This window comes from Dendrobates tinctorius, unplaced genomic scaffold (genome assembly GCF_039654945.1).
Source record: "Dendrobates tinctorius isolate UK_male_01 unplaced genomic scaffold, ASM3965494v1 ptg000147l, whole genome shotgun sequence".
NCBI classification, from domain to species: Eukaryota; Metazoa; Chordata; class Amphibia; order Anura; family Dendrobatidae; genus Dendrobates; species Dendrobates tinctorius.
In genome coordinates, this window is record NW_027361814.1 from 12,165,442 (window position 1) to 12,177,499 (window position 12,058).

At 41.8% G+C, this 12,058-nt stretch overlaps 1 protein-coding gene across 2 annotated transcripts in view; it reads left to right on the forward strand.

Moving 5' to 3' along the window:
- The window catches only part of CPXM2 (carboxypeptidase X, M14 family member 2), a 122,189-nt gene that overhangs the window by 35,540 nt on the left and 74,591 nt on the right, over nucleotides 1-12,058 (forward strand). For both annotated transcript variants that reach the window (XM_073546430.1, XM_073546429.1), the window contains exon 4: nucleotides 9,665-9,774. In XM_073546430.1, the coding sequence (XP_073402531.1) occupies nucleotides 9,665-9,774 (110 nt within the window). The remainder of the gene's footprint in view (nucleotides 1-9,664; nucleotides 9,775-12,058) is intronic.

Consider the following 12,058-nt stretch of genomic DNA (forward strand, 5'->3'; position numbering starts at 1 on the left):
CACAAATTACCGCTCCCTCCCGGCGCCGGTGAATCATGACAGTGCACACTGTGAGGATACACAAGCCTGTAGTCATGCAGAGTGACTGCAAACTTGCAGCCTAAGGCTGGACAACCCCTTTAATATCCCTTAAACTTATTTTCTGCAGCTGGATATGTACTGTGATACATAGAGGCAGTGGAATCCAAATGGTCCAAAATTTTTAATAAAACCCTATTGCAAAAAATTGATTTTGGCACAAAGTGCATGAATTTAAGTATTATTATTATTGTTTATTATTATAGCGCCATTTATTCCATGGCGCTTTACATGTGAGGAGGGGTATACATAATAAATACAAGTACAGTAATCTTAAACAATACAAGTCACGACTGGTACAGGAGGAGAGAGGACCCTGCCCGCGGGGGCTCACAATCTACAAGGGATGGGTGAGAATACAGTAGGTGAGGGCAGAGCTGGTCATGCAGCGGTTTGGTGGATCGGTGGTTACTGCAGGTTGTAGGCTTGTCGGAAGAGGTGGGTCTTCAGGTTCTTTTTGAAGGTTTCCATGGTAGGTGAGAGTCTGATATGTTGTGGTAGAGAGTTCCAGAGTAGGGGGGATGGTCGGGAGAAATCTTGTATGCGATTGTGGGAAGAGGAGATACAGTAAGAGGGGAGTAGAGAAGGAGATCTTGTGAGGATCAGAGGTTGCGTGCAGGTATGTACCGGGAGACGAGGTCACAGATGTATGGAGGAGACAGGTTGTGGATGGCTTTGTATGTCATGGTTAGGGTTTTAAACTGGAGTCTTTGGGTAATGGGGAGCCAGTGTAGGGATTGACATAAGGGAGAGGCTGGGCAATAGCGGGGGGACAGGTGGATTAGTCAGGCAGCAGAGTTTAGAATAGATTGGAGGGGTGCGAGAGTGTTAGAGAGGAAGGCCACAGAGCAGGAGGTTGCAGTAGTCAAGGCGGGAGATGATGAGGGCATGGACTAGGGTTTTTGCAGATTCTTGGTTGAGGAATGTACGGCTCCGTGAAATGTTTTTGAGTTGAAGTCGGCATGAAGTGGAAAGGGCTTGTATATGTGGTTTGAAAGAGAGGTCTGTGTCAAGGATAACCCCAAGGCGGCGAGCTTGGGGGGAGTAAAAAAAAATTGCATCCAAAGATGTTTATATCATTTAGGCCATGTTCACACATTCAGTATTTGGTCCGTCTTTTACATCAGTATTTATATGCCAAAAACAGGAGTGGGCGAAAAATGCAGAAGTGGTGATGTGTTTCTATTATACTTTTCCTCTGATTGTTCGGCTCCTGGTTTTGGCTTACTCATGTAAAATACTGACCAAATACTGAATGTGTGAACGTGGCCTTAACGAGGGCGACAACTTTTAGTGCAGATAATTATAACACATGTTAAAGAGAGTTAAAGCCGCACTTACGTTACTTTCCCCATTCTACCGCCATGCTATAAACTTTTATCTATCAGCGGTGCAGGGGGCAGACACTGCTGGAGCTGAAAACTCTGCACTGTATTATCCCTTTCCCATGCACAGAGGAAGTGATGCCTTGTAGGCGGCTGAGATTAATCGCCCCGTCCTATCGTTAATCTCCCGCACTTTTCTTGCTTATAGTCGCAGACTGTTTAATAAATACATCTTCTGCTTCTGGCTGCAGAATCTCTGAATCTTTTCCACAGTTTATCTTACGTATAAGCTGAGATCTGATGTAGAGTGAATGGAAAATGTTACCGTCTCCTAAAAAATGCCTATTGCCATATACAACATGAATGAGCATGACGGCTTTCTTCTGCGCTAGCATTGCCTAGAGGATTCTGTTTTAGCTGCATTATACGTTACTTTGTGATAATGACTAGTAATCTACAGCGCTGCAGGAATCGTATGAATCTTTTATATATTCCTTCTGCTAGAAAATATATAGTAAAGCCATATATTAAAATTCACACTGCCCAGGAATATAAAAGTATATTAAAGAAGTATTTCTATGTGAGTTAAAGTGCTGATAAGGCAATATTAGATTAGATCCACGAAGTGTATAAAGGAGGATGTCTGATGTCAGAAACTTCTACTTGGATTATGGCCTGTGTATATGTTTTCAACAAACTAAAGCATAGAAAATCTACAAAAAAAAAATTAACAGCATGGTCCGTTAAATGTCACGGTGGGTGTACAATATGGCGCCATCTGGAGTGTGGAACCGTAGTGGCTTCATCTGACCCTGTACAGGCTCCATGCACTCTGTGTGCTTAACCTGCATTTGGCCAGTTGCTATTGAAGTGTTCCTGTATTTTTCCACAAAACTTGTAGAGAAGCATTTTCTTGATGCTCTCATTCCTCCCTGCCCCCAGACACATCAAATTAGATCTGCTCTTGGTGAACACACCAGTCTAATATGTCCGAAAACTGTCTTAACTCTCAAACTCTTTAATTTGCCATTCATACTTTTTGAGTGAGTGTTTCTCTTTATCTACATTCTGCTCGCATTATAGGTGCTGGAACTTCCATTCCTCTCTTTTCCCAGCATGTATTGCGCCCCTCATTGTCCAATGGTCCACCTGCCCTGGACTAAAAGACCACCTATCTCTTATGGTTGTATGCAGTGTGAAATACAGGAGAGTAGGAGTAGAGAGACAAAACCTTGCCCAAATTTCCTGTAGATACTGTAGATAAAGTCTCTCCCACATTCTCTGTAGATAAAGCCCCTCCCACATTCTCTGTAGATAAAGCGTCTCCCACATTCTCTGTAGATAAAGCGTCTCCCACATTCTCCGTAGATAAATTCCCTCCCACATTCTCTGTAGATAAAGTTCCACCCACACTTCCTTTAGATAAAGCCACACCCACACATCCTGTTCTGAGATATAAAGTTCTGCTCATGCTTCCTGTAGAGATAAAGCCCAACAATCACTTCCTGTAGAATGATAAAGCCCCACCCAGAGTTCTTGTGTATATATTTATGTAAAGCCCCACCCAGACTTCCTGTAGAATGATAAAAGCCCGGCCTGACTTCCTGTAGAATGATAAAGCCCCACCCAGACTTGCTGTCGATTGATAAAGCCCCAACCAGACTTTCTGTAGAATGATAAAGCCCGCCCAGACTTCCTGTAGATTGATAAAGCCCGCCCAGACTTCCTGTAGATTGATAAAGCCCACCCAGACTTCCTGTAGAATAATAAATCCCCGCCCAGACTTCCTGTAGAATGATAGAGCCCCACCCAGACTTCCTGTAGAATGATAAAGCCCCGCCTAGACTTCCTGTAGATTGATAAAGCCCCACCCAGGCTTCCTGTAGAATGATAAAGCCCCACCCAGACTTCCTGTAGATTGATAAAGCCCCGCCCGGGCTTCCTGTAGAATGATAAAGCCCCACCCAGACTTCCTGTAAATTGATAAAGCTCTGCCCAGACTTCCTGTAGATTGATAAAGCCCCACCCAAACTTCCTGTAGATTGATAAAGCCCTGCCCAGACTTCCTGTAGATTGATAAAGCCCCGCCCAGACTTCCTGTAGATTGATAAACTCCGACCAGACTTCCTGTAGATTGAAAAAGCTCCGCCCAGACTTCCTGTAGATTGATAAAGCCCCACCCAGACTTCCTGTAGATTGATAAAGCTCCACCCAGACTTCCTGTAGATTGATAAAGTCCCACCCAGACTTCCTGTAATCCTTCTCTATATCCCTGCTGACGGCAGAAAGTGAACAGAAAGTTAAATAGAAGGGAGCGGCAGACAATTTAAAGTGATTTGCTGATTGTCTTTATTGCATTATCTATGAAATTAGATCAACTTGTTAGAAAACACAGGGACCATTGAATAAAAACAAGGGAACAAAATGATACTAGAATTCATAACACTGATGCCTGCAGCAACAGGTGCTTACATGTTCATTATTTCACTTGCTGGAAAAGGCTAATCATTCAAGATGTACTGACGTGAGGCAAGATGAAATATCTGCCTCCAGGACTAGTCTATGTCAGCTTTCACACCACTGAGAATAGCAGGGATTCACCAGAGTGAGCGACAGATGTCATACGGAACTCTCCTTGTGATATCTGAAAACCTAACACAAGATACGTTTTACCATATGTGATGCACATTCATAGTGTAAATAAATGGTTGTCTGCATGTTATGATCCCATTTCTTTAAAGGATCTCTGAAAAATACACCAATCACAGGCTGTCTTTGGAGTTTGCAGAGAAATATAGTTGCAAAAATGTAATGGGATTGTTTAGTGGATAATAATATTTTTTCAGATTGCTCAGACTGATATAATAATTAAATGAAGTGACACTTACTTTACCGCTCCCCTGCTGTTCCCATGTGTCACTTTCTGTAGTAATAAATAACTCTGGTCTGGAATGCTTCAACGTATTCCCATTGATTTTGAGACTGTTTTTTTCGTGACACATTATACTTTATGATAATAGTGAATTTAGGTTGATATATTTTGCTTTAATTTATAAAAATATCAGACATTTCACAAAAATAAAAATAAAAAAATTGGCAATTTTCCAACTTTGAATGATTATCCCTTTAAGGCCGAGGTCACACTTGCGAGTGCAATGCGAGAAACAAAGCCTCTCTCCTCAATGCCCGGCACTGCCGCCGGCACTCGGGACCGGAGTGTGCGGCTGCACGTCTTTCTATGCAGCTGACCGCTCCAGTCCGAACCGCTGGCAACAGTATCGTGCATTGAGGCGAGAGACTTGCGAGAGGTTCTTTAACCCTTCAGGTGCTTTTCAGGAATTAATGAAAAACGGTATTACAGGAATGAAGTTTATTTTTACCACCTAAATTTTGATAACTTTTGAACAGATCACTGTAGCCGGCAGACTCATTTGGCCATGAATTGCCATGGCAAACATCAGGACCAAACAATAATGATCTCAGGGTGCCAATAGGGTTAAATAGGGATGGTCCCGCACTCTGTTAATCATCTAGATGCCGTAGTCACTATTGACAGCAGCATAAGGGGTTAAATGGCTGATATTGCCAACAATGACTGATGCAGAAAGTTGTCAGCTGTACTATACAGCTAACTGATACAGGATTGTCACCCAGCGGAGGATGCTAGTCCTTATATTGCAGGTCAGTAAAAGTATTGGTGGTTACTAAGGGGTTAAGATAGAAAGATTCAGTCATAGTTCTTACATGACAAATACAGAATCCCTCATTAGGAACTATATTAGAGGTCAGAGGTGAAGATTGATGTCATGACTGAAAGTGTTGGCACCCTTTAAATTGTTTCAGAAAATGAAGTATTTCTCCAAGAAAATTATTGCAATAGCACATGTTTTGTCATACACATGTTTATTTTGTTTGTGTGTATTGAAGCAACACAAAATAAACAGAGATAAAAAGGCAAGGTGGATATAATTTCACACAAAACCCCAACAATGGGCAGGACAAAATTGTTGGCACCTTTCTAAAATTGTGTTTCCAAAACTTTGTTTCAAGCATGTGATTGTCGTTCAGACTCACTTATGGCAAGTAACAGGTGTCGGCAATATGAAAATCACACCTGAAACCAGATAAAAAGGGGAGAAGTTGACTCAATCTTTGCATTGTGTCTGATTGTGCCACACTAGGCATGGAGAACAGAGAGAGGAGAAGAGAACTGTCTGAGGACTTAAGAACCAAAATTGTTAAAAAACCTTAACAATCCCAAGGCTACAAGTCCATCTTCAGAGATCTTGATGTTCCTTTGACCGAAATTTACAAGAAGTTTACAACACATGGCACTGTAGCTAATCTCCCTGAATGTGGACAGAAGAAAAACATTGATAAAAGGTTGCCGGATTGTCTGGATCCTGAATAAGCAGCCCCAAAGAATTTTAAGTTGTGCTTCAGGCTCAGGGTGCATCAGTGTCGTAACAAACTATCCATCAACATTTGAATTAAATTAAATGCTGTGGCAGGAGACCCAGGAGGACCTCACTGCTGACACAGAGACATAAAAAAACTAGACTGCAGTTTGTCAAAATGTACGTGAGTAAGCCAAAAGTCTACTGTGAAAGAGTCTGGTGGACAGATGAGACCAAGAGAAAGCTTTTTGTTAAAACTCATCATTCTTCTATTTACCAAAAATGGAGTGAGGCCTACAAAGAAGAGAAGACAGTACCTACAATATGGTGGTTTCCAAGGTGTTTTGTGGTTGTTTTGCAGCCTCTGGCACAAGGTGCCATGACTGTGTGTAAGGCATCATGAAATCTGAAGGTTACCAATGGATTTTGGGTAACAATGTAGTGCCCAGTGTCAGAAAGGTGGGTTTGCGTCTTAGGTCATGGGTCTTCCTGCATGACAACAACCCCAAACACACTTTAAGAAGCACCCAGAAATGGATGGAAACAAAGTGATGGAGAGTTCTGAAGTTGCCAGCAATGAGTCCGGATCTAAATCTCATTGAACACCTGTGGAGAGATCTTATAATTGCTGTTGGGAGAAGGTGCCTTCAAATATGAGAGACCTGGAGCGGTTTGCAAGGGAAGAGTGCCAAAATTCCAGTTCAGAGGTGTAAGAAGCTTGTTGATGGTTATAAGAAGCGATCGATTGCAGTTATGTATTCCAAAGGGTGTGCAACCAAATATTAATTTGAGGGTGCCAACAATTTTGTCCGGCTCATTTTGTGGGTTTTGTGTGAAATTGCAACACTTTTCTGGGAGAAATACATCATTTTCTGGAACAATTTCAAGAGTGCCAACACTTTCGGCCATGACTTTGTGACAGACATAATATACATTATACACTGCGTGCAGAATTATTAGGCAAGTTGTATTTGAGAGGATTCTTTTTATTATTGAACAACAACTATGTTCTCAATCAACCCAAAAGACTCATAGATATCAAAGCTTAATATTTTTGGAAGTTGGAGTGGTTTTTTTTTTAGATTTGGCTATCTTAGGAGGATATCTGTTTTTTCAGGTAACTTTTTCTGTGCAGAATTATTAGGCAACTTAATAAAAACCAAATATATACCCATCTCACTTGTTTATTTTCACTAGGTAAACCAATATAACAACACAAAATTTAGAAATAAACATTTCTGACATTCAAAAAAAAAATAAAAAATCAGTAACCAATATAGCCACCTTTCTTTACGATGACACTGAAAAGCCTTCCAACCATAGATTCTGTCAGTTGCTTGATCTGTTTACGCTCAACATTGCGTGCCGCAGCCACCACAGCCTCCCAGACACTGTTCGGAGAGGTGTACTGTTTTCCCTCCTTGTAGATCTCGCATTTTATGAGGGACCACAGGTTCTCTATGGGGTTCAGATCAGGTGAACAAGGGGGCCATATCATTATTTTTTCTTCTTTTAGACCTTTACTGGCCAGCCACGCTGTGTAGTATTTGGATGCATGTGATGGAGCATTGTCCTGCATGAAAATCATGTTTTTCTTGAACGATACCGACTTCTTCCTGTACCACTGCTTGAAGAAGGTGTCTTCCAGAAACTGCCAGTAGGTCTGGGAGTTGAGCTTCACTCCATCCTCAACCTGAAAAGGTCCCACAAGTTCATCTTTGATGATACCAGCCCATACCAGCACCCCACCTCCACCTTGCTGGCGTCTGCCTTTTACTGATCCAGGCTTGGGCCCATCCATCTGGCCCATCAAGAGTCACTTTCATTTCATCAGTCCATAAAACCTTAGAAAAATCAGTCTTAAATATTTCTTGGCCCAGTCTTGACGTTTTATCTTGTTTCTTGTTCAAATGTGGTCAGTTTCCAGCCTTCCTTAGCTTGGCCATGTCCCTGAGTATGGCACACCTTGAGCTTTTTGATTCTCCAGTAACGTTGCAGCTCTGAAATATGGCAAAACTGGTGGCAAATGAACTGGTGACCCTGTTGGCTATTTGCCATGAAACGCTTGATTGTTCGGTGATCACACTTAAAAAGTTTGGCAATTTCAAGACTGCTGCATCCCTCTGCAAGACTTCACACTTTTTGACTTTTCAGAGTCCGTCAAATCTTTCTTCTGACCCATTTTGCCAAAGGAAAGGAAGTTGCCTAATAATTAAGCACACCTTATATAGGGTGTTGATGTCATTAGACCACACTCCTCCTCATTACAGAGATGCAAATCACCTGATTTACATAATTGGCAGTAGGCTTTCAAGCCTATACAGCTTGGAGTTGGACAATATGTATGAAAAGGATGATGTGATCAAAATACTCATTTGCCTAATAATTCTACACACAGTGTATACACATTAAAGGCAATCTGCCAGCAGGTTTTTGCTACCTCATCTGAGAGCAGTGTAGTGTAGGAAATAGAGACCCTAATTCCAGTGATATATAAGTTTACTGGATGAAGCATTGTGACACAAAGTTCTTAAATGTAGGATGAAGCAGGGCTCAGAAAGCTGCCCCCCGCCCACACTATTAAGTCACTGCTTTCTATTCACATTGTCTATTGAAAGTAAGCTGCTTATCAGAGGATGAGCGTGCTCGGACTATAATAATAATAGTTATAAATTTTATTTCTAGGGCGCTGACATATTCCGCAGCACTTTACATTTCAGAGGGGATTTGTACAGAGAATAGACATTACAGCCTAACAATAATCACATAGATTATACCAAGAGGAATGAGGGCCCTGCTCGCAAGCTTACAGTTTATGAGGAAAGAGGTAGACACGAAAGGTGGGTGGTAACAGTTGCCCTGATTGTTTGGACCAGCCATAATGTTAAGTGTGTAACAGTACAGATGCAGAGGGCTAATGGATGTATAAAGAATGTGGGAACATGATGCGGGGAACCTGGTTATGGTAAAACTTTTGGCTGTGACACACAGGGATAGATTAGGTTAATGTGTTGAGGCGGTAGGCCTGTCTGAATAACTAGCAGTTATGTGAGCAGTAGTGCAGGTAGTAATATCCTACTGATAAAACCTTGATTGTATGAAAACAACAGCACACAACAGCCTAATAAGTGACACATCACTTACCGTAATTCAGTGTTTAACCCCTAAATCATACTGTCCTCAGATTACACAGCAAAATCCTTTTGACAGATTCCCTTTAGGGGCTGACTGCTCATTTCAATAATGAAGCCTCTGTCTGTATCTATACATCAATAAAGAAAATGGGGCTGGCTTGGATATTAAAATGAAATGTCAGCGAGTGGAATCTCTGGAGACGCAGGATGGACGAAGTATAACCCAGCAGGGATGGAAGCAAGTAAACACAGTACACACAGAAGGTGGAGGACACCAAACACAGCGGTCTAGAAGCTCAGTCTCAAGACACAGGGGTGTATGTCAATGGACCTTAAATAGGTCTGGGGAGATAATGTCACTGATCCATGCCGGGCAATCAGTAAAACGTGCTGTGGAGCACAACAGAGGGCATCCAACCCAGAGGAAGGGAGCGAAGCCTGGGGTACCTGGGACAGGTGTGTAACAGTATATTAGCAAGCTCTTGGGAATCCTATATAGAACGCATCTAAAAGTATTTTTTCCTTGTAGTAAACTCTTTTCATTGCATCTAATCACAGATAATGTACAACTTACTACTAAATCACAAGTTTTCAGAGTTGACTTGGTTTTGAGGCAATAAGGATCATTCAGCCACATGATAAATAGTCATTCTGCTCTACAGTAATGAATTTTGTCATATTTCATTAGGTACATGATTACTTGTCACTCATTTTCTGCTTTATCTTGTAGGTTGCCCCCCACTGGGCCTGGAGACACTGAAAGTAACAGACTTCCAGCTCCATGCTTCAACAGTGAAACGTTACGGGCTGGGAGCCCACAGGGGCCGCCTCAATATCCAGGTGATTTGCAAATTTTGCTCTTATTTTTTATGCTGCTGGCATTAATCTTGGACAGTGAGTATAAAGTGAAGAGGGAAGAGGGACCTTGAGGATCTGCCCATCAGGCTAGTTGGATCAAGATTCAGCAGCAGAGGTGAGGAGGGACATTGAGGATTGACGGTTTAAAATAAACTTTCAAATTAGATTACCAAAGTAAGTACATCAGCCTCGACAGGTCTAATATGAATTATATAATTAAGTGCAGTTTATATTGTGAAATCTGGTGACTGATTCCTCTTATTTACCATTCGCTCGTCTTGTAACAAGGTGGCGCGGGGTGGTAGTCGTGGGCGAGTTTACTAAGTCACAGTCAGTGAACACCCCGGCACCTTGCACATGAAAAGCCAGGTGATGTCCCAGTCCTGTGTTACAGCTGTTACCTTGAGCACACGTTCATTTCTGTTACAGGGACAAGGTCTCAGAACACACCACAACCCAAAGTTCTGTTTCAACAGCAAAACTTTAATGAACACGGTGCAAACAAGACAATATTTCCTGCTCTGTCCCTGCGACTTCAGAAGGCTGCACAACAGCAGCTCCTGTGCTTGTTCCCGAACCCCGTATTTTTACTGGAGTCAATCCCGCTGAGCCAGTGTTCTTCCACTCTGCCCTTCAAGCTAGGGCAGCCTTCATCCCCCCTGACCGGGGAATCCTCTGTCTTCACTTTGGTGCATGTCCAGCCCTGGGCAAGCCTGCCCGGGCTCTGCTCTTGGAACAGGAGGTCCTTTCTCTAAGTTCTGGGACTTGGCACCATCCCTCTTTTAACTCCTCCCAACAGTTTAACTCATTCTAGCCTTAAACTAAATATATACAAGTACATGTACCTTTAGGATACAGCATATGACAATAACGTTACTAAATGACATAACAATATAAAACATTATTGAACCATCAGGGTACTGCATGTGACACATGTACTCGGTGTATAAGAGAGAGAAGGTACATGAGGGTCCCCACAACCTCCTTACACTCTCATGCTTTTTCCTGCTGAATGATGATAACCTGTGCAGGATTCCTTTGTTTCGAGACAAGCTGCATTGTTGTTAAAGGTTTTATTCATTAACTGTGACATCCACGTCGGGAGGTGACAGGCGCTTGGCCATTTGCCATGTACTAGCGGGTATCGTGCAGGACTGGCAGGTATGCATACATTCTGATCGCACAGGGCACAATACCTGCCGGCGGTGCTCACAGGTTGGCAAATAGTCAATTGATCCCATTATCCGTAGAACATCTGATGCAGAATTAGGAGGCATCACTGGGATCCCCTCAACTTTTGGATGAGGAATTGGATCCATTGGATTTGATGTTGGGTGGCAAGAATATAAAGGTGGAAATAAACACCCGGCTCTTTTTTTGGGGTGGTTAAACTTAGCTCCATAATGGGGTCTAATTTCAGCATTGTTATGGGATCCTGTATTTTTGACAAAATAGGTTGGTATCAATGGTTTATGACCAGTTTATATTGATTATAGCTTTGACTTCACTCTTGCAATATCCTTTTGTATTGTATATTCATAGTTTAGTTTTTTCGTAGAAGTTTTCATAAGACTTTATAACAGACCAAGTCAAATTGTTGTGTTTCAGCTCTGAAGGAGATGATTTAAGCTTAGTTTTCCAATATGGTCTAAGCTTATAGTTTTTCTATATATATATACAGTCATATGTAAAAGTTTGGGCACCCCTATTAATGTTAACCTTTTTTCTTTATAACAATTTTGGTTTTTACAACAGCTATTTCAGATTCATATATCTAATAACTGATGGACTCAGTTATATTTCTGGATTCAAATGAGGTTTATTGTACTAACAGAAAATGTGCAATCTGCATTTTAACAAAATTTGACCGGTGCAAAAGTATGGGCACCTCAACATAAAAGTGACATTAATATTTCGTAGATCCTCCTTTTGCAAAAATAACAGCCTCTAGTCGCTTCCTGTAGCTATTAATGAGTTCCTGGATGAAGGTATTTGTGACCATTCCTGTTTACAAAACAATTCCAGTTCAGTTAAGTTTGATGGTCGCCGAGCATGGACAGCCCGCTTCAAATCATCCCACAGATGTTCAATGATATTCAGGTCTGGGGACTGGGATGGCCATTCCAGAACATTGTAATTGTTCCTCTGCATGAATGCCTGAGTAGATTTGGAGCGGTGTTTTGGATCATTGTCTTGCTGAAATATCCATCCCCTGCATAACTTCAACTTTGTCACTGATTCTTGCACATTATTGTCAAGAATCTGC